The following is a 23199-nucleotide window of genomic DNA, read 5'->3' on the forward strand; positions in this document are numbered from 1 at the left end:
CCAATGGGGTGTGCTTTGATTTTTACCTGCACAGAGACACAGAGGTCTGTGCAAATGTCCTTTTTCTCATGACTGTGTTACTCTTTTTTTTTTTAGCTCTGCTCTTGTCTTATAATAAGAATTGTATGTTGCGTTATGCGTCTGACTCAGACCCACACACACACACACACACACACACACACACACACACACACACACACACAGAGACCCCAGCTGGACAGACTAAGAGGTGTTGACGGAGAAAAGAGCCCTGCTGCAACACTGATTAAATTCCCACTGTTATTCGCGCTTGCCTGTCTTTTTTCTCCTCTCGTGCTTTTCTTTCGATTCTTCTTTCATCTCTTCTCTTTTTATTTTCTCTGAAACTTTCAACAACAAAGTGACACACACTCTGAACACGCATGAATGTAAATGCAGCTGCTCCTCTTATAGCAGTAATGAGTCCCCTAAATACACCAGCTGCTTTTCAATTACTGCTCCAGCGTGTGTGAGAGTGTGATGAGGGATAGTTGAAGGTCCAGTCAGACCCGGGTCAGAGCAGCTGATTAATAACCCTGCATACACGCTCGCTCTGAGCTGGGGTCAGTGTTTTGACGGAGTGTGTGGCTTCAGGCCCATCACAATCACGGTGTAATTACTTTGCATTACCGCAGGTTTATCTGGAATTCCTTCGCAGTACATCATTAACTAGAAACGTCTCTTCGTTTAGATCGTCATTGCTCTGCATTACTGCTGCTTTTACTTTATCAGCCAGAATTATGACGTTACAGTTTTCATTAACACCAAAATTGCATCCGAATGAGCCGCAGGACACACGGTTTACGACCCGTGCTCTGTAAGGCCCGCCGCTGTGAGCTCATTTACATTATCACTTCTAATTACTTCATTACACTTCTCAGTCAAATTGGTTTTTGTTCAAGTTTTAGGCTTTCATAGCAGCTCATACAGGGAGTAACCTCACACGCACCATGCCTTTGTGGCTGAAACACACAAAGTACGCGTGCAGAGAGAAGTTTAATATCCTCATTTTTAAATGTTTGTTTGTTTTAGTCCAGTTTGAGGCTTCAGTCCCAGTCTTAACCTTAGTCCATAGGCTGTATAGAAAAGCTGGACAATAAGTGAAACCTGGATTCTTTTAAATCATTAATAGTGTGTAGAAGTCTGAGAAAATTCCCCTCAGCTGCCTTGGTCTATGATCTCAGAGAACATTTTCCTAATGGCCATATTGGATTAAACAACATAAAGTCCTGTTTGTAAATCCTGGCAGGGATCCTGGGGCAGGACGTCAGTCCAGGCTGACGTGAAGTGGTCCGATGGTGAACGGGTATTTCTTTTAATCCCGTGGCCGTGCTGCTACAGGACGCCCACTGCTGTCAAAGCCACAGGTGTTGCTGCACAGAACAAATCTCAGCTGAAATGAAAAAAGTTTTCATAGTTTTCTCAGGACCTCTGATCTTGTCCCACTGTTGCGGCAGCTCTCTCTGTTCCACCTGGCAGATCTTTGCACCGCACTGCTGGATTATATAGACAAAAGTGCCACGCCTCTTCATCTCTCTGAATGAGGTGCGATGAAGAGCGGGAGAATCCTAAACGTCCTCCAGGAGCAGAGTAACATTGGTCTCTCTGTTGCAGATTGGCGAGATGCAGAGTTGATGCGAGACATTGAGGCAGCAACAGGAGAGGACCTGGGTTCTGAGCGGCTGGGCGGTAAAAAAGGGAAAGGAAAGAAGAAGAAATACCCCCACCTCAGCGACCTGAAGCAGAGCAGCAACACGTCCCGCTGCAGACTAGAGAAGAAAGTCTTTAACAAGTACGGATGCTAACTTCAGCTTCTAGATGATTCTCTGAGTGTAGGAGCTAAGTGCTTGGTGAAACTGGAAACAACCAACTAACTAAAAGATGGAAACTTTGTCATAGACAAAACAGTGTGGCGTACATCGAGTTAAATAAAGTTAAGCCACTGAACACAGGCCTCAAAAAGGCACCTCACTGCTAAACTGTCATCTATGGGTAGGCTAGCTAAGACCCAATTAATCAGTGTATTTTAGGCACTTGACTTACTAGCATCATATCACAAGAAACACATCATTTGTTTTCTTTCACCAAATCTACAAAACAAATCCACAGATGACACTGTGATGGAAATGAAATTCTATTTTTGCACCATCGAGTTGATTCTCAAAGTGCTCTTAGTCCAAGGCCTAGACCAAGTCCATAAAATAACCAATGATTCATTATTTTTTAAACTGTGGAGGCAAGTATCACAGTCTAAGAGTAGAAATATGGAGCTAGAGATGAGCAGAATGGGTTTTAGCTCCTGGGCTTAAAGTTGTTGTTTCTTTGGATTTTTCCCATCAATCCTTCTCATTTCCTCCCTGCTCTGTTCTCCCTCCCTTCAGGAGTTCCCTGAGACGAGTGGCTCAGGTGATGAATAAGGCCGACAAGAGGAAACACGACAAGTTCTCCAACCAGTTCAACTATGCTCTCAACTAAGCTCGTGTGCCTTTAACTGAAGTCAGACGGGTGGAGCGTTGCTCTCAGTAACCTTTCAGCCCCCGACCGCTCCTGCGTTTATCGTTTGTTATTTATATGTCTCTTTTATGTCTCCACCTCTTGTAGAGATTCAGGGAAACAAGGAGCTAAAGAATGCATTGTCACATTTCAAATTGGAACTTTTTGTATTTGTAGTTGAGCTTATGAGGCGGACTCTGTAGGAACAGTGAAGGAGGCGGAAGCTGGAAGACTGAATCGCCAAACATGATCCACAGTTTTGTACAATAAAGGTGAAATGTTAAGGGTCCAGAGTTGTTGTTTCTTTGTAATGAAAGAAGAAGTGTTTCAATAATTGCTGGGAAATATGATGATAAAGGAAATATGATGATAAAGGATTCTGTGTGTTCTACCTCAAAGCTGATGCTCGATACAGGACATGAAAGTTGTTTCATATGATATCACTTCTGTGGCAGCTGAAGCTAAAGCTAGTGATCAGCTGACTTTTACGCTTTCTTATTACGTCGGTGTTTTGTGCGACTGACAGGTTTCAAATGTGTTTTAGTGAGAATAAAATTGTAAACCTGCATCTTGTTACATTTTTGCCTTTTTTCTGTCCTTTCAAACGAGATTCATTGAACACAACAACACTGACTGTGGGAAAGTTCTCCTGTGAAGCTATTTTAGGAATAAGTGGCAACTAAGGGGAGTAAATAAATATATATTTGCAACACTATATTGAAAAGACAGGTGATATTTGGTTTACATTGCAGTGACATCACGAGAACAGCAGACATCCTGCAGCTTAAGAAAAATGATTTGCATCTTTTCTCTGTGATCTGTGATTCTCTGCACTTAATGAAGAGCTCACAGCTCAGTTATGCATTTCCATCAAATTACACGTCTTACAGAGAATGTTTTTTCACAAATGGTTGAAACTAAATAATTTAGCTTCAGTAACACAAGATCCTACATTTCTCATAGCACAACTAATGATGCCTGGTAGGGGCAACGTGGCGTTGTTGGCACTGTTGTGTCACAGAAGGTTCTGGGGTCACATCGTCAGCGTGTCTGTGTGGAGAACCCCATGTCTGCATGGGTTCTCTCTGGCTTCCTCCCACAGTCCAAAGACTTACATGGGGTCAGTTTAATAGGCTGTGAGTGTGAGTGTTCTGTGTTTGCCTCTGGCCCGATGACAGCTGGGATAGGCTGCAGCCCCCATTAAACCTGTACTGGATAAGCAGGAGAGGATGGATGAATGGTTGGAACTTGTACTCCGCTGACTTCTGATTGTGGATTTTGTAGGGTTGGTCCTGGCCTCCCATGGGACACCTTAAAGCCTCATCTCATCCATGATTTGCTCTGCCTCTCCAGGCTTCACTGCTTGCTGCTGCCTTGATCTGATGCCACGAGGATCCACCAGCACTCCTCCCCAGCAGACATGCCGTTCCTGAAACACTCACACAGACTTCCTTAGCCTGTCCTACCACCTCACTCCGGACTGTTTCAGCATCATTAAATCCCTTGGACTTCTATATTATCCATAAAGACGGCAATTTTGTCTATGCAGAACATGGTTGTTCCTTTGTGCTGTCTAACAGGCACATGGAACGTGTTATTCAGTCGGTACTTTTGCAATGATGACATAACAAATCTAATGATTCTGGGATCCACACCTGTCCAAACATCAGCTATCATTTTATTGCTGGTTATTATTATTATTATTATTATTATTATTATTATTATTACCATTATTAATAAGAAATGCTAAAACCTGCAGCTCCTCTAGTGGCCACTTGATCCTGGTTAAAAAAAATTTGTGAGTCCTCAATGACCGTCATGTTAAAACGTCCAGTTTACAGCAAAAACTACGGAACATGTTTACAGCCTGCTGCATAACAGCGGGTTCCTCCTTCGTGACAGTTGGAAAGCTTAAATCAGGGGTGTGGCTGCCGTGATTGACAGGTGTGCTGAAACAAGGAGCTGTAGCTCTAAAAGTCAGTCACTCCCACACGACGCCCACACACACTAATTTATCTGTTTTGGGCTTGTTTCATTTATACCAGTTTGTGGGGAAAAACTGTGATAATATAGCTTCAAGCATTAATTGTGCTGCCAAATGTGTATCAACACTTTTGTTTAAGCTGTGCTGAGATCTGAACCCAAACCTCAACACAGCTTTTTCAAGTTAAACTATTAACCAAACTAGAACTTCAGTTGCTCTAAGCAGTTTCATGTGATTGGCTGTAGATTGTTAAGCTACTGGATGAGTGCACAGAGTACCGTCTTCTAACTTGGTATTCTATATGAAGCAATTTAAGTTCAGGATGGGATGTTGTGGGAGTCAAAGTGATATGCACTGCACCCGGACACGCTGCACAAATTATTCAGGGATTATATCAACGCACCTTTGAAACACGTGTGGCCTCTTGCAGTGGAGTGACTGCAGAAAGTGATGGAGGCATGCTAGCTGACAGACGCTGCATGAATATGCAAAGTTCATGTGAAACTAAAAAAATACTACTCTATATCACTTTTTGTTAAATGAAAAAATGCTACTACTGAAGGGTGGCCGCTGCTTTTTTTTAAGAAGCTTTCTATCATTAATATCCGGGAGGCGTGTCTTTCTGGAGCATTTGACCTCCTTCTGTGTTGACTGTCAGCGTCCTGTCGATGTCTTGACATCATGCTGCAGACTCTACTTCATCTGTTGTTCCTATTTTGATCGGAGGGCTGAAAAATACATCCAATGCAGAAATGCCTAAAACTATTTTGCAAATAGCCATTTGAGGAAAAAAAATGTACACATGCCTACAGTAAGGGTGGCTATAGATCCGTGTTTTATACGCAGTGTGTGAATCATGTTCTTCATATTTAACAGCAGCACAAACACTTTGAAAGCAGGCTGGTTGTCACAGCACTTTCCCCTTTTAAGCAACAGAGACTAACACTGGCGCTTTTCTCTGATAATAACACGAAACAAAAGAATCCCACTCAGAGAGATGCTTACACTTAACGATGACTGATAAACCAACTAGATTTGATGCCGTTTCCTCTTAAATATGTTCTTCGATTTGCCAACACTGCAGAGTCCTGTGAAGACTTTCACTCCTGAGGCTCGTGAGCTAAAATAAGTTGGATTTATTTATTTTTTATTGTTATTTTTTTAACTGAAGATAAAAGATTCATTTTGATTAAATGTTTTTCATTTTGTGTCAGACCATAAATGTCCTGTGGAACATGATACAGCTCTATTTAATCCTGACCAATCAAAAGCTTCAAGTATTACAAAAACAGACAAATAAAACATTTTTGTCACTTCCGGATAAATATTGTAGACATCATTACAAGATAAAATTTCAAAAAAAAATATTGTTATAAATTAAAGGCGCTCAAATGTAAATAAAGGAGAACATAAACAAACGGACATACACTCAGCTGAACTGAAACTAAATCATCTGGAATAATGAAATGTTTAAAGAAAGGCCGCTCGACACTCTGTTCAGCAGGGATTTGCTCCAGATGCTCCTGTTACTGGCTCTTTGGGCACATGCTTCAAGCACAGTATTTAAAGTCCGACAAAGAAGCAAAAACTGCAAACTCTCACTGCACTCTCGCTTCTTTTCAACAGTTTTCTGGTCTTTTGAGACAAACAAAAATGGTGACATTGTGACACTGTCGCTCCAGTTTTCGTTAAAATGTTCAATTTTCAAATTTCCTTTTATTAAAAGAAAATCTCGCGCACTCTTAGTGGACTTTGCACGTGCTGTGCGGCTCCCGCTGCGGTCCGTGCGCACTACTTCAACTTATCCGTATCACGCGGCTCAGTCTGTTTTCCAGGCACATGATTGGCTCGGCTCAGTGCTATTCTTATTGTCATTGGCCTATTGTGCTGTCTGTCAAAACATTAACGAAAGATTGTAATCGACGTTATATTCGTCACGTCTCATATTTCTATGACAGAAAAGTCATTTCACTGTAATTATCTTTATCGTTTTTGAGATTTGTATTGTTTGCAAACCCCTTCCTCGCATAAATATTTTCCAGTTCCCATTTGGATTTTTTTATTGGTTTGTTTTTGACAAACAGGAAACCTCACAGATATCCAAACCAACCAACAGGCCCAGGATTAGCTTCACACCCAAACCCTGCATGGAAGTTACTTACCTCTGAGGCACTGCAGCACCCAACGCTTCAGCTCACTGTTATTAAAAAAAAACATTACTGGGATACTTTTCTGTTTAATTGTCATCATTTTAATATCAAAGGACAATACCATGTTGAGCTGAGGACTCAGTACATCCAAGGATTTTATGGAAACTGTTAACCACCTCAATAAATAAAAGAAATGAAAACGATCACAGCTGGAGTTACATGGTACTGACAATAGATCAAGCCATTCTCAAGTCTTAAATAAACATTCAATATTTTTACAGACTTTAGAAAAGAAAACAATGAGATCAACTATTTGTCTATTACAGTGTTTAAAACAGCATTCAGAGCTAGAACATAGATTTATGTACAGTTCTGCAAGATATTAACATTCTATCAAAATAAAATTAAAGCCTTTAAACGGTAGTAAAAAAGGGGGAGGAGCTGAACGCTGTGCTGCAGTTCATACTGGGACATTTCAGTCAGGGCTTCTGTGTGTGTTTGTGTGTATCTACAGGTGTGTGCTGTAGAACGCAGGTGCAGCATAACTCTGTGTCCCCAGCATGAAGGGAGACAGGACGTGGCTGGCGGTGAGGAAAGGCAGCTGGACAAGGCTCCCAGCAGGGGGGTGATGGTGGCCGGCATAGCCTGTGTGCATGGCCAGATGCCCACTGACTGGAGGGGATTGGCTCAGAGGGCTGAGGCTTCCCAAGCCTCCTCCCGCTCCTCCCCCTGTGCCTCCCGTGCCTCCTGCTCCTCCCGTGGGGGCCGAGGTGTCGGCTCCAGGGTTCTGCTTCTTCCATTTGGTTCGCCGGTTCTGGAACCAGATCTTAACTTGGGTCTCAGTGAGGGAGAGGGACAGGGCCAGGTTGAGGCGCTCACACACTGACAGGTAGCGTGTGGACTTGAACTTGTTCTCCAGCGCCACCAGTTGCTCGTAGGTGAAGGCAGTCCGGGCTCTGCGGGGCTTCCCCGACTTGGAGTCTGAGCCAGAGCGTTTCCTCTTGGGCTTGGCCCCTTGGCCCCCATTGGTTTGGGGACTGGTGATCTGGCTTGTGGGGCCTCCGTTAGGGGTCTTTGTGTCTCTGCTGGGATCCTGGTGGCTGTGCTGGCCTAGTTCTCTGTCTCCATTACTGGGAAGAGCCGAGCTGCTCTCCTCACTGCTGTAGGGCCCGTCTGCAGCCTCTGAGTCCGGGGTCCCAGATCTGTGGAAGTCTTCCTCATCCGGACTTCTGTATATAAAGCCCTCCTCTAGAAGAACGCACACAACAAAGAGTTCAGCCACATGTAACATCCAACAGATTCTCCATCCTATATGGTTGTACAGGTGGTTTGTCTCTACAGCCCACAGTAGCTTAATGAAGTGGTTTATTCAGATTAAGGCATACCAAGCTCATGTTTAGGCTTACGTAAGTAGTTCACTACCTGGATCACTACCAATACCTTAAGATATTTAGGCAGGCTAAATAAAACCCATGGTTTAACCAAGGTCCTGCACTAGCAAGTTAAGCCAGTTAAACTAGATTTGGTACCAAATGTCACAGCTACAGAAACAAAGATACCAAAATATTGTGTAATTCAAATTATTAGCATCTGACAAATATGCATATGAACAAGTTAGCTCACAATATGGAGACTTCATAAAATGACTAGAGCTTTTTAATTGATCTTTTCTGTAATATCAAACTGAAGTCTTATTTCATCAGTTACAATCAGAAACATTTTTATTTCTTCACTGCAAAGAAGGTTTGGCTTCAAATAAATACTTTAAGGTTCAGCTTCTTGGTTGCAGTAATAAATTGGTGGTATGGATTATGAAATGGTTAGAGCTAGAAGAAGCAATGCTGGCCATAAAGCAAACAGTGGTCTTCTAAGTACTAAGTTTACTGGCCCATCTATTTACCCCTATCTCCTCATAATTACCGTTGCCACGGTAGGCCAATTAATCTAAAAATGTAGCTGAGGATTGTAATTATCTTAATTATCTGCTATATGGAAAAACAGTCTCTTCCCAGCATAATCAGTGAGTGTTGAACTGCGGTCCCAATTATGGCCACTGTACGCTTCCTTCAGAAACTTGCAGTTGAATTTAAAAATATCTTGAATGAATAAACACGTCAAGTTTCCAAAGACAGAGCAGCCATGAGCCTAACCTGAGTAAAGTGCTAAAGAGCCAGAGGGCAAGAATGAGCTGCTGATACTGAGCTGCCAACTCTCCATTAGTATTAATCACTGTGTCATCCGGTATCCATCATCATTTTTTGCTATGTGCTCCACTTTCTGGAGTTTACTCATCACACGATTACTGCATCATAAGTCTGTGGTGTCTTACTTCATTTGTGGCTAAATGAGTGAGGGCAATATTTGGGAATAAAACGATAAAATCAACAGAAATAAGAAGGCAATTAGATCAAGAAGGTTCTGAAAACAGTATCTTCAGACGAAACGAAAAGGTATGAAATGACCATAAACTGATCACCGTACATTACTGTGCACTGTAAAATATACTAGATGATTATCAGGCAAAAGAAATTGTGTTTGAATACTAATAGTGTGCTAAAATAACAATGGAGCATTGGAATATGGTGGATTTTAAGGTACCACAGATCAGCAGAAAAACATTAATAGACATTGTTGGACCTCTTAAATGTCCAATTAAATATTTTAGCTGCAAATCGACTGCTTTTACGTCAGCCCTTCAGAGGAGCACATGGTGCTTTAGTCTTTAATGAAACTGTAACTCTTTCTGCAATTATACGTTAGGGACAAAAACGATCTGGACGTTCACGCTAAGCTTTCATACAGTTTGTGCATTGTGCACGTACATGTCATGAAAACACCGAGCACAGTCCACCTCAACATGTACAGCACACATGTGCTTACATCCCTGCAAATGCTCTTATTGCTAATGTTAGAGAGATACTGTGTGTGCTTTTTTCACGTTATTGGTTTGAATATTTATGTCCCAATTATGCTGTTCCTTTTGTCCTTAATCTCGACAACATCAACAGTTTTAAATGGCAAGAAAAAGTAAACTGCACCTTGAATAATACTAAATTATATATTTTTAAAAATGTATAATGTAAGACATTATATTGTTATAACCGCCCCCCCCCCCCCCCCCCCAAAAAAAGTGAGAAAATAAAAGCATTTATTAACCAGTGACAAATCCACCTGCATGATTTCCACTGAAAAATGACTGAGCATGTGTTAGATCATCTGGAGTAAGACTGTGTAGTTTTACAGATTAAATCAGAGACAAAATATGTATGAAAGCTAACACAGAAGGGTTAGTTTAGCTGTGATGATGTAGACAGAAGAACCTGAGAGAAATTTAAAAAAACAAGCAGGTTTACAGGTGTGCAGAAAAGATAGCTCAATAAGATTATGTTTTACATGTAATTTACTCATAAAATGTCCACTTTTTCATTTTTCTCATATGTAATAATAATAATAATATTATTATTATATTAATAAAAATAATTAAGAATAAAGGAACCATGATGCTTGGTGAGATGGTTTCTTGTCCATTTTATAACAAACAGAAATTAATAATAATTTGGTTTGTTTTTGCAAAAACACGCCAGCCATTTAATCATATACTGATTCTAATTTAAATTTTTATTTTTAAAAAGGCCTGATTTTACAGTCGTTAAAAATAAAGCCTTATGTTACAACTATATTTATTATAGTCTGTACGTGATATGTATTTCGCTAGTTTCACTGTGCTGGGATACTTTTTGGCAGTCAGTATAATAAAACAGAATAATAGTATACAAACTACAACAGCAGTGCATGCGTTCCTGTGATGTTTTTACTGTTTTCTTTCTTTTTCTTTTGTTTTGAGCTTTTGTTTTTAACCCAGCTCGACTATATCACGAAGTTATAATTATTTATGATGTAGGGTATATGCCTGTGTCTGCTTCTGAAAAATAAAGTCAGAATTTTGTTGATTTGAAATCTGTAAAATGTACGGAAAATTAAATTAAAACAAATGAGAGATTTAAAAATAAATAAATAAATAAGGAAAATAAAAATGTGACGGAAAAAACAAAGAAAAGAGGACAAAAGGAGGAAAACGTCCAATATTATAATAATATGAAATCGAGGAGACGGAGCTGATTGGAGCTACTGCGTTTACGTGGGGTCCATGAACTTAGTGCACACCTGTCCAATAATACCGATCACACACAGGAACTGCAGCCAATTAACTTTTTTGCTCCTTTTAATTCTAGATAAAAACAGATGCTGTTTTAAACTTAAAACCAGAGAGCTCGTTCTCCCCATTCTTCCATGTTTTAATGGTCCGTACTCGGTAGTTTTCTCATCTCTTACATCATCACAAGATTTCACCGAATAAGTGGCCTGGAACACAGATTTCTGTGTGACATCAGGGTTTAGTGAGAAAATATTTACGGACGAAGCAAAAGCCCAACAACAACTGGTGGGTAATTAAAACCAGAATCCTTAGGTCACAGTGAAACCACACACAACAATGCAGTGCCCTTAAAATATGATCACAATTAGAAAGGCCTTCTTCTTCCGTCGGAAAAGCCTAGCGGTGTTCACAACACATGTATTATTGATAAATAGCGTAAACGGGCTATATTCAAGTAGAAATGGAAAAGCTCTATATTCGATTTGGGGTAAAACGGTTACATTGGTTAGGTTTCACTCATGTTTAACTATACATGAATAAATCAGTTAATTCACCGGTAAGAATAAATATGATTTGAATGACACAGAAAATAAACAACCTAATTACTAACTACAAACGCGCGAGCACACACGCTCGCGCGCACACCTATTTTAATCATATAAAAAAACAGGTCAAATTTCTGAAAACGTTAAAGGATGTTGCAGAATCATTCAGAGTGGTTTCTAAGGAAACGGGACTTTGAACCGTAACAGGAGCAGTTCGACTGAATTCAGCTGCCCGAAGGAAAAGACGTTACTGACGCAATGGCGGGAAATTAAAGGAAATTAAAAATAAATGATTCGATAATGGACTTGGTTTGAAGTCCACGGAGACTTACTGCTCTGGTATTCGTCTGCACCGTAGCCCTTGCTGGCCTCGAGGCTGGGCTCGCGCTCCCCGGCTCCTCCTCTCCGGTTCTCCGCTCCGTACACGCTCTGCTCGAGCTCGCCGCGGTGGCTCACGTGCTGTTGTTGCAGCTGGTGTCGCCGGTTGCTCGTGAACTTGTTGGGGTCCAGGATGTCCAGCACGGAGAAAGAAGTTGTCCGGTGCCCGATGGGGCCCTGGAGAGTAACAAATGGGAATGATTTATTTAGTTAAAAAACAAGACATCATCGCCTTTTATCCCGTATAGCTGAATTTATTTGAACTTGCTTTTTTTTCTTGTCCCCCCACAATTACGTTTTGCCACGCATTTTAACTGCTATATATTTAATTGTAATATTAATAATGATCACTTTAAATATTATTATTTTTATTATTACTATTATTACTATTAGTAGTAAGCAGTGTTAAAGTCAAAGACAAATCCCAGTGTTAGGTGTTGGTAGCACACATCACATCCAATAAAACAGACGGTAAAGTGTGTTCATAAAGCAAACATGAACACAGATCAGCTGCATTTCCTGCGCAGGCTGTGTAGCGGTCAATAGGCTATCAGAAGAAAAACGAATCAATCCCATTTTAAGTAGTGCAGTCTATAGATTTCTAAAACTTCAGTTTTACATTTCCACACGTAATTGGTTGGAAAATATGTGAGTTCAGGGGAAGGCTTACACTTAAGGTAAAATACTGCTTTACCAGATTGTTTGAACCTGCATGTGGGCATAAGGTTTACAGTGTGATGTAGAAATGTTCAGACTTTTTATATCATAATTTATGTGGAGCCAAAAAGGTAGCCAAGTGTAAAAGACAGATAAAAGGTGGTGCAGTGACTCTGTTTCCACCCCTCCCTGCATTACATCCTGATTAGGATCATCCATTTATTAATGAGGCCAGTCTTGAGCATGTCGACATGAATAATCCTACATTAATATTCTCTCTTTAAATAATCCCAGGGAGCCTCTGGAGAAAGACCCAGGGGCGTATTAACAACTGGTGATAAGAATAGTCTAATGGAAAAATGCCACAATCAGAGCTGCGAATAAACACAATCACGTTTTATTTAAGAATAAACAAATTCGCGTCTATGGAAAAAATATAGAGAAACGCCCGTCTTTACAAACAGGCCTACTTTGAATTATTTTGAATTCAATTAATTTCGTTCAGAAACGAACGAAAAAAATCTAATAGCTTTAATTAGAGCAATAATAATTATAACAAAATAAAAGTCGGTGTCCTTTACGGGAGCGAATTTGAATGCTTTTAATTTAGAACTTTTTATTTTGTCTCTTTCCGATCACACTTTCCAGCTGCATTTTATTAAAGGCCTCATCTCCATAATATGACCCATAACCTGACAACACGGGCCACATTTTAAAAACAAAGAATCATAGCAGTTACACAACAGGACCAAGTAACCAAATAATTTTATTTTAAAAACCGTCTTCCGTTTTCGGTGCTTCGGCTGCTCCCTGTGCTAAGAATTCTTACTTTTCTGCTCGCCCAGCTACTTTTCGTGCCATCCTTCTTTCCTGTAATGTAATATCTGTCTGTCTCGATGCTTCTTTATTTATGCTGCAGTGTCCCGGTTGTGTCCTGTCCGCTGGTCTATATAGGCTACCTGAGAGTCTGCCGTTACTGTCTGCTGCTACCGTCACGCACCGCTCCGGTAGCGCTTCACAAAGTTTGCTCGTGCCCGTATTAGCCTACCTGCTGTGGCGGGGCCAACACCGGATTCGTCGGTGGAGCTTCCGAGTGGTTCTCCGTGGCCTGAGCATCTCTGCCGCCGGCGGTCGCGCTGGAGAAGAGCCGCTTCTCTCCTGCGGCGGCTCCGTCTAACAAGTCACCGCTGTCCGGGCTCACCACAGTTTGGACGCCGTCCCCGCCGCTGGGCGCCGGTAGCGCTCTGTCCCGACTCATGACGGGTGGCACGGCGTCCGTCACTGGCCCCGCCGCAGCTCTCTCCCGGCTTATCACGGTCTGGACCCCATCCGCTCTGTCCCGGTTCATCACTTTACTCTCCCTTTCCCATATAATAACAATCCGTTAGAGATGAAAATTTAAAGAAACAAATCAACACCAAGTCGTTTTAAAGAGCTTGGATGATACTCATGTCAAATAACAAGTTCACACCACAGGCCGGTTCATGTGTCCCGTCAGCATTCTGTCTCAAGCGGTGTGTTCACCCAGGTAAAGTTTTCCATTGGCATCCGGACAGTCTGGGCAGAATACGAGCTTTAGCTGGACTCTCGCTTCCGTCAAACTTTAAACTTGTTCTCTCCGGCCTTCATCCTCTACATCGGCCGCTGCAACTCAGCGTCTCCGGCGATCTTTTGTCTGTCCGTCTCGTACCGTGCCGTTATCCCGTACTGGCACGCACACATAAACAGCGCGCGATGTTCCGACCTCCAGCCTTGCGCGCTCTGGAAGCCTGACAGGAGTTGAAGGCGGGACAGACTGATCTATCTCTCTAATAGTTAAAACTAGCCTGCTCCCCCCTCGCTTGCTCTCTCTCCCCCATTAGTTAAGTGAAGAACCCTCTCTCTCCCCCCTCTCTCTCTCAGTTCTTGTCTCCGTTTTTGGCTTTTAGCAGGCCACTCGAGGAGCCTCTACCATACATTTGTCCCCGTGTGTGTGTGTAGGCCTGTGTGTCGCCATCTCCCTCCTTATTTATGCATTCTTATTCAACTCTACGGGTTGTAATTGGCTACAAATTAATCCCACTTGCACTAATAGGCTATTATCTCGAGGCTGCAAGCGCGCGGGTGGTGCTGTGTGGCCCGGGCCAATTCGCTATCAGAGCACGCGGAGAAATAGAGACAGAGCGGGAAGAGCGCTGGCTGTCCCCACTTCACAGCGCGCGGTGTCGCCTCGCGGATCTCACGACGCTAAATTGTTTAGGTCGACGCTTCGTGAAATGTTGCTTTGTTCGCCAACAGGTGACGTAAAGGTGTAGCAGGTGTACAGATAGTTGGAACACAGTCACAGTGCTCAGTTATTAGTTCTAGAATTAGCCTTAACCAGCGAGTTACATTAGCGTTCGGAGGTTAACAGCCGTGTGCTCTAATTTATAGCTAATGTGTAATACGCCGCCTCGCTCGCACTTTACTCGTGCATCCACATGAAAGGGGGCGCTTATCTTTAATGCAGATTCCAGGGCAGGGCCTCTCTCAAAACTCAATTACGGCCTGAATAAAGCCGGTAATGTCCCCGCTGCAGTGAAATATTGATTCCTAATCCTTGGCAGTCATTACTATGCCAGAAAATAATAGACCACAGAATTGGATTTTGATTTAACACACGACGTGTTTATTCTAATACTAGGGACTTAATATTCCGTTGACTCTCATTTTCAGCCACAGAGGAGAGGGCAATGGTGATGGAAGCTCTAACGCCACACTTTAAAAAAAATATTGTTGTGGAAAATATTTAAAAAAAGAAGGAAGAAAGCGAGGTGACGGGACATCTTTCCTGTCCTCCTCCCCGGTCCTAATACACAAGGTCAGCTCCATGTAATTGCCTTGCTCAATGATCCTTGGGAGGAAGAAATTAAAAGTTGAGTAAAATAATGACTGAAACAATGGGACATGATTAACCAATCAGAGAGCTGAACCCATTTGATCTACTTCCTGCTTCCACCCTGAGGCTTTATAGCTTTATTTTAAAATGGTCAATATATTAACTATATTAAACATCACTGCAGCTTATTTACCTTGGAAAATATTTGCATAAAGCAGCACCACTGCACTGCACAGTGCTACAGAGAGGAAGCGATGCAGCCAAGTGAATATGGAACAGTATTATTATTATTATTATTTATTCTGCATTTGAAATCCAGCCAAACAGCCTCACTGCATGTGACCTCAGGTGCATATATGTCAAATTAGAAGAATATTAACCGCTAAAGTCTTAAAAGAATGAGTTTTAAGAGCAGTCCAACCCCGGTTCCACACATCAGTGAGTGTAATGAGCTGTGTGCCTAGCGTTCTGGCCTTTGACCCTAATATCTCTTTAATGCAATTTGTAGTGCAGCTCCATTATATTCAGAGAGGAAGAAGCCCGAGAAACAGCAAAAAAAGAATAACCATATCAACTGGAGTTGTGTATAGTAGTATTTGCACAATTTGCAAAATATGTGTCCTTTCTGTTTATTATTGCTATGATGCTAATTTGCTTCTCACTATGACAGAACGAACAGAAAACACACACACATGCAGTGGTAGTCCCACTTTCCACAGTGTGGGCCAACAGATGCTATGGGAGAACTCCCCTTCCCGATTAACAGTCAGCACGCACGTGTATGTGAGCATGTGTGTGTCTTGTGTCTATAATTATTCTAATGAAGGTTAATGAGCTCTGCTCAGCCTCCTCTTTATTAAATTAATCTCAGCCGGTAATGAATCATAATTACTATAATTAGCAGCTTGAGCTGCCTGATCTCATGCCGGTGGCTGGTCAGAGCAAGGTGTGGTGTGACACGGAGGCTTTCATCACACCCACAACTTTCATCTCTCCCTCCTTCCACTGTGTCCACTGGCTTTGGCTCTGCATAAACATAATGTTCATGGAGCTGGTCTTTCAGCGTAGAGCCTCCAGACTGGATCTGAGATTTGCTGCACTAATTTGATTATTGCTGATCGTAATATCAGTCAGAATAATTGTGTACGTTAGTGTCAGTGATCAGAGCTGCTATACGCCGTGTAGTCACACTTGTGAGTTTACATTATCACTATCTAAATGAGGCCTCTCAAAGTTTGAAGGGCCTGACAGAAAACAGTAATACTTTAAAACAGGTTTCAACAATGTAAGAATAAGGACTGCTACTATCAACAAACCGGACACCTGTCCAAATCCACTGGATTTCAAAACCTTGAGCAGTACAGCTTTATTTATTAGTGTTATAGATATAGCTTCAGTGAATTTTTTCCCCATCTTCTCTTTATTTCTGCCGCTATACTTCTCCTATCCATCTCTTCGCTTCCTCTATTCCTCCCATTTTTTTAATTTTGTGTCTTTTCAAGGTTCTGTGTTTTAGATTAGCCCTCCTCCTCTTCCCCATTACAGGGGTAAAAGCCCCCCATCCTCCACTCACACACAGAGGCAGAACCCTCGCACCATACACACCTCGCAGTTAGACACTCAGATAGAATCTGACCTGAAGAATTAATTAAATATGATAGCTGATTAAAAATAGCATAACTAATAGTGTAATATCTCAAGCTGTCGTCTTTAATAGTCAACATTGTGAGTGTGTGTCTTATCTGCTGCAGACAGACGCTCTCACTATTGATTCCTGTTCATTTCAGTTGTCAGGCAGACCACTCAGCTCATCTGGAATCATTAAACTCGCTGTCTCCCTCTGTGTCTCTCTGCCTGTCTCTTACCCTATTTTCTCACCTTTATCCATTTATATTTAATTTATTTCAATTCCACCACTCTTTTCTAATGACAGGATTGAATCAGTGTAGCAACAATCTACAAAGGCAATACTGTAATTGGTAAAATAAAGTTATAACACGAAATATGTATATATATATATATATGTGTGTGTGTGTGTGTGTGTGTGTGTGTAGAAAAAAGAGAAGAGAGTGAGTCCTAGTATATTAAGGAAACCGAGAAAACAACCGTGATCATATCTACCTGGTTGTCTTGGCTTTGGTCTGAGACTTCAAACTGGGAGTTTTTAGCAGAAAGAAAGATATGTTTAGCTTTTAAATAAACAGACAATCAAAAAACAAAACAGAACAAAGAAATCCAAGCAAACAAACATATATTTGCCTATAATCATGCATGTTTGCAGTGAAACTCTTGGGGAATCTTCTTATCCCTGATGGTATAAAACTATCTATAAACCTGCAGGAATCAACTGTTAGAGGTTTAATTGTATTTGTCCCTTCACAGTAAAAGCACTCTTCTAGTGATCTTTATTTTCGTCCGGAGGCCTTATGGGCAGGTTTGGATGTTTGCTGTGCTCACAGTGTAAACTCTGACTCCTCTGGCTGGTTTATTCTATCAAAAATCTAAAAAAGTCATGACGGATGGAAAATAACACAGTGGATGTTATTTTTTCAAACTGCCTCAGTTGTGAAATTCAGCATTATTTGTGACATATTCATGCTGAACAAGCGTAACAAAGACTGAAGTCAGCGACTCTTATTCGTATTATATTGCTCATTATTCTGTAGGTTTGTCATGTTGTCATTTCTGAATTTTGGAAACTTTTGTTTTAAATTAAATTGTTTCAAAGTATGGATGAATGGACTGACGGGCAGATTCAGATTGACAGAAGGGAGACTTCACCTTTGCTTCCCCACCTGACTGAAGGTCATTTTAGTGATCCCTGTGGAAACCCCACGGCTGGAGTGAAGCTGTGGAGCCAGATGAGTTTTTATTGGTGGAAGTCACAGCTCAGTGATCTCTCTCTCTCTCTCTCTCTGTGTGTGTTCTCAAGCAGTTAGTTTAGCCAAAGACACTGTCTGCCTTTGAAATAAATACTGTGGAAGGTGGTAGGATGACTGAAAATAAAACCTATTGAGCTTCTCTTGGATTTCTATCACATATTTCATATAGCATGAACATGGCATAAGTAACTCTGGCTCAATGATCAAGACGTTTTAAAAGTATCGATACTACGCCTTCACATTCTCTTAACCATGGAGTCTCCATATTGTCAGAAAGCGTGCTTGCTAAATCAGATTAATAAGATCCCAGTCGTGGTCCGAATAGTCCATCAGTTCCCTACATAGCATGCCAGATGTCCACGATGTCCGAGACAACTTTTCTTTTACAAGATCACTAAAAAAGGTTGTCTATTAATGTATAAACCCACTAGGATGGCCTCAAGGCTTTTATTCCTCGTCTCAATAATATTTCTAGTCTCTGGGTATGAGGCTTTTTGTAGTTGTGCTTGGTATAACAAAGACATTCAAACTGCTGACCACACATGCACATGCATAGATGACCAGCAGATCAATTTTTATGCGCTATCGTGCTCTTGACAAAGAAAGAAAAATCTAGAAGCTGATGCAACTCAAAGTTTAGAAGCACCATTTTTGCGGCTCTTAATTGAAAATCAATTAATCATTCATCACAGCTGCACAGCTGCTATACAACAATCCTACTTAGCTCCTGACCTGAAAATGGACATGTGCCATATTCATTTTGTGTCACTTGGTTTGTTGCAACCTACCTCTGTGTTTGATTCAACCTAATAATAATAATAATTTATTTTTTTATTTAACCTTTTATTTAATAATAATCTTATTCACTTGTTTTTTTCATATCCTTCAGAAACTCAGAAAATCTGAAAGTCTTTAGCAATAAGTGGATATTAAAAATATGATTCTACCCTAATCATCATATTTCAGCAAGCATCCAACTCCAGTGTCCACAGTGTTGCACTGTATTGAAGTAACACATAAAAAAGCCATGAAAAGGACTTGCAAATGGATTTCTGCACAAAACACTGACAGTGTGTACCAGCAGAAGAGTAAAAATGAAAAGGTTGTGAGGTGATGAGAGAGGCTGTCCTACTTTAAAAAGCTGGAATCACTTTAAGGTCTTTGTGGGTCTTCAGGGCTAAAATGGCTAAACATAACACTTTATTCTCATAGTGGCTCTTTCACACAGTAGCAATGATATCTCTGCCGCACAGTCCTTCGTGTGAGTGAGTGTGTGTGTGTCAGTGATTGGTTTCTGTTTTATGGACTGGCTAGCAGAGTGCTAGTAATCCATAGAAATAAATCTGCTTTATTTGACCTTAGTGTTAACTCCAATAAAATGCGCTTTACTGCAGGGAGGACATGCGCGCGCGCGCGCGCGCGCGCACACACACACACACACACACACACACACACACACACACACACACACACACACACACACACCTTGGCCAGCTAATCAGGTCATAGCTGGCCACTTGACAACATTTATAAGGACACAGAGGGAAACCTTCTCTTCACCAGAGTCCCTTCACAGTCCTTCAGCTAATGAAGGGCACATTGTTGCAGGATCACTGTGAGAAGTATTTAAATGCACTTGTAAGTCTAGCGTTTTTTTTCAGGACTCTGCATGAATATTATTTGTTATTTCTTTATTTTGTTATATTTAAGCATTATATACTACACACAGTACAAAATGTAAGGTTTTGGTTTTATACCATTGGAATGGTTGTTTATTTGCCCTCAAATGGTCCAACATTTCTAAAGAAAAGGCATTAAGGGGTTGAGCAGCAGAGTTGAGCAGCAGGTGGGTTGTGCCCATGAAAAACTTGCCAAATCTCCTCTGATAATGACAAACAGCTTATTCTGCTGTTGACTCTTTTATTGTCATTAGATTGGATGACTGAAGTCTGAATTAAAAAGGCATGTTTGCAGCTCAGCAAGTTATTCATTGAACAGACAGGCGTCAGTAGCATACACAACCACAACCCTCAACCAGTAGCGGCAGATGGCCCCGCCCCTTCTTGAGCCTGGTTCTGCTGGAGGTTTCTTCCTGTTAAAAGGGAGTTTTTCCTTCCCACTGTCGCCAAAGTGCTTGCTCATAGGGGGTCATATGATTTTGAGGTTTTTCTCTGTATGTATTATTGTAGGGTCTACCTTACAATATAAAGAGCCTTGAGGTGACTGTTGTTGTGATTTGGTGCTATATAAATAAGATCAAATTGAATTGAACCATAACAGCCTGGCACCTCATACTCGTGCTGGTCTGCTTGGTCACAAACTGCTGGTCAGGACTGCAGGCAGGCCATTCTAACCTCCTCTCCCAAATTTCTTAGGTAGTCTCTGATAAACCCACACTATGGGGGTATGTGTTGTCATCTTGCAGAACCGAGTTCAGAACCAAACTGTGGAGATATGGAATTACCAGTTATTGAAATATCTTATCTCAACCTTTCTGCACTGAGATGTCTCTAGTAATGACAAACCATTTTGTCAGTAAAGGAGAGTTTTAAGTTGTCCAGAAACACATCAAGGACTTCAGACACATCGGCTGCATAGTATTAAATCCCGATTCTTTTGTCCCCATGACAGAACAGAGAAAACCGACTCATAGTGTGTTAAAATATTGATATTTCTTTTATTCAATCATCTTCCAGAAGAGAGAGACCCCTGCACAGCTCAAACGCCAGTTGCAAGAGCTCTAACATTAGAATCATAAACTGTGCCTCATATAGGTTTTATTTTGGTACTTTACACGTCACACATTCTCAAACATTGCTTATATGGCAAGTTCCTCATTTCAGTGTCTTATCTATTAATATGGCTGTGCACTAAAACTTCCTGTTTTTCAGTCTGGCTGAGCACTTAGTTTGGGAGTTAAAAGTGGCCTTGCTCTACAAGCCTTTATTATAAAAGTACATAAAACAATATAATAGGAAAATAAGGATACTAAGGATATTGATTTCGTGACAATAGTCTGCTATTAGTGCTGAGTGGCAGATCAATAAAATCAAGCAAAAATAAAATAAAATGACAAATGAAAAGTGAAACTCCAAAGCTCTTGGATAGTCTGTACCTCAAGGTAATGTTTGTCAGACAGTCCCATTAAAATGCTCCAAAGGCACCAACAGCACAAACATAGTTAAAAAGTCCAGTTGAGTAGCAGATAGCAGACGGGATCCAGCTTCAGCTCCCTATGTCAGCACATTTGTCAATCAAAGGGGCCACACAGCTATGCAACATTCAAAACTTTTATTAAGGGAAATCATCGATAGACACCAAAACTGGTCTTTGTACAAGACTGCCTTTGCAAGCTGTTAACTTGGACCAGATAGCTACGGAAAGTTAAACAGAGAGGAGATATAGAAGAGTAGGAACTATGGGAAAAAGAAGACAAAGGGCTAATGACAATGGTACCATTCACTAATGACAATGGTACCATTCACTGGAAGTTAAACGAGGAAAGAGCAGCTCACTGAATAATGGAAGCTCTCCAAAGCAGCTTGTGCTCATTGCAGCAATGATGGGATCCTTTCTAGGTTGTCAAAGTCACCACTTATTTGAGGCTTCTTCTAAGAGGAAAATTTGAAGTCTTTTTGGGACATCAGTGGTGGGTACCAACACAGTCTGTCTCTCTAAATTGGACCTCTAGACTGTTAATGCATATATGACTTTCCTTTGAGTAGAAAAGCACTATATAAGAACCCGTCCATTTAGGTTTTTGCTTGCAAAGTGGAACAGGCTCTATTTATTTTATTCAGCACATATCAGCAGCCATCTGTGTCTGTCTGATGCACCCACACATCATCTATGGGCTGCGAAACTTACATCACAGTGACCATTTTTCATGTTCAAGACTTTCATTTCATCACTTTTGTTTCATAGCAATAAAATTTAGCACAGAGTGAATCTGGTTCCAGGGTTTGGTTTAATGTGCATCTCTTCACCAGCAGTCTGGCTCCAATTACAAAGCCAGAATTCCTCACTAGCTTGTCCAGTCTCCTTGCATCCTTGTTTCTGATGCTGCCTCCCGAGCAGACTGCAGCACAGAACAGCACACTTGCCACCACAGACTAACAGAACATGTTCAACAACTTACTGCAGATGTCAAGAGATCTTAGCTTTCTCAACAAAAAAGGTGATTCTGCCCCTTTTGGTTTAGTTTGTCTGTATATAGGAACCAATATAGTTTTTTTAAAAATCTAGATGTAAACCTAGATAGTCTTTTTCTGCCAGGTCTTTTTGGAAATTTTAAACGTTGTTGGTGGTGATTTACAAAGTTGAAGTTTCTTCTGTGAGCACGAGCAGATTCTGTTAATCTTGTAGTCATGTCCAGGTAAGAACACGGAAGTTAAAACGACCAGTTTTACTTTATGTATGTGATAAAACGCACAATGTTCCTCTGAATGTAATATTTCCTCACATTTCCTTCTGAAAACATGTATTCTGCTTTGAGATGCGTGCTTTTTCAATACTGATTAGTACTTTGAAATGTAGAACCAAAAGTGCTCTTCACAAAAAACATTCCTAATTTCTATTTCGTGTCTGCCCACTTACTGCCTCCATTGTCATCAGCTGTCCTGTTCCTGTCACATCCAATCACAGTGTGAGAAACACTTCCACTACTCATTATTCTCATTATTAGGACAAGATGTTCCAATCTGACAAGCTGCAGCTTGGATAATTAAGTCAGATTCTCTGACAATTATAACACCAAGTGATATAAACTCCATACGCATTTTGAAATCCTCTTTTTATTATGTGGTAACAACTCTGAATGTTAAAGGAGAATAAAATGCTAACTGAGCAGTAGTTTCTAGTCGTCACTTTAATTAAGAAAAGCAACAAAAACACCAAACAAAAAACAACAACCCCCCCCCCCCCCATGTGATCCAAAGTCTGGAAACACTCAGCTAGCATGTGCTTACCAACGCAGGTTCTGTTTCTGATCCAGTAATAATGCCAAATGAAAAAACGATGTAATAATTTTATGTAATTATTCTGTTGTTCTAGTTAATGCTTTGAGACCCAATTTGATGA

General features: G+C 41.0%; 2 protein-coding genes across 3 annotated transcripts in view; one reads left to right on the forward strand and one right to left on the reverse strand.

Moving 5' to 3' along the window:
- Positions 1–3079, forward strand: part of uvssa (UV-stimulated scaffold protein A) — a 36768-nt gene extending 33689 nt beyond the window's left edge. For both annotated transcript variants that reach the window (XM_026180923.2, XM_026180928.2), the window contains exons 14-15: positions 1633–1810; positions 2400–3079. In XM_026180923.2, the coding sequence (XP_026036708.1) occupies positions 1633–1810; positions 2400–2493 (272 nt within the window). In that variant the 3' untranslated portion in view covers positions 2494–3079. The remainder of the gene's footprint in view (positions 1–1632; positions 1811–2399) is intronic.
- A 3644-nt stretch (positions 3080–6723) lies between these two features.
- nkx1.2lb (NK1 transcription factor related 2-like,b) lies at positions 6724–14861 on the reverse strand. The gene is made up of 4 exons (XM_026181111.2): positions 13853–14861; positions 13430–13742; positions 11679–11901; positions 6724–7893 (listed from the first exon to the last, which is right to left on the reverse strand). Exons 2-4 carry the CDS (start codon positions 13727–13729, stop codon positions 7154–7156), a joined length of 1263 nt encoding a protein of 420 aa, XP_026036896.1. The 5' UTR covers positions 13730–13742; positions 13853–14861; the 3' UTR covers positions 6724–7153.
- Between the last annotated feature and the right edge of the window lie 8338 nt (positions 14862–23199).

Source organism: Astatotilapia calliptera, chromosome 2 (genome assembly GCF_964374335.1).
Source record: "Astatotilapia calliptera chromosome 2, fAstCal68.1, whole genome shotgun sequence".
Lineage (NCBI taxonomy): Eukaryota > Metazoa > Chordata > Actinopteri > Cichliformes > Cichlidae > Astatotilapia > Astatotilapia calliptera.

Excerpts from the sequence above, each read along its gene's own strand:
- nkx1.2lb (XM_026181111.2), bottom strand. The coding sequence starts at position 13,729 with ATGAACCGGGACAGAGCGGATGGGGTCCAGACCGTGATAAGCCGGGAG. Across the intron at positions 11,902-13,429 it reads TGTTGGCCCCGCCACAGCAG|GGCCCCATCGGGCACCGGAC; the intron begins GTAGGCTAATAC and ends GTTACTCTCCAG. Across the intron at positions 7,894-11,678 it reads TGCAGACGAATACCAGAGCA|AGGAGGGCTTTATATACAGA; the intron begins GTAAGTCTCCGT and ends GCGTTCTTCTAG.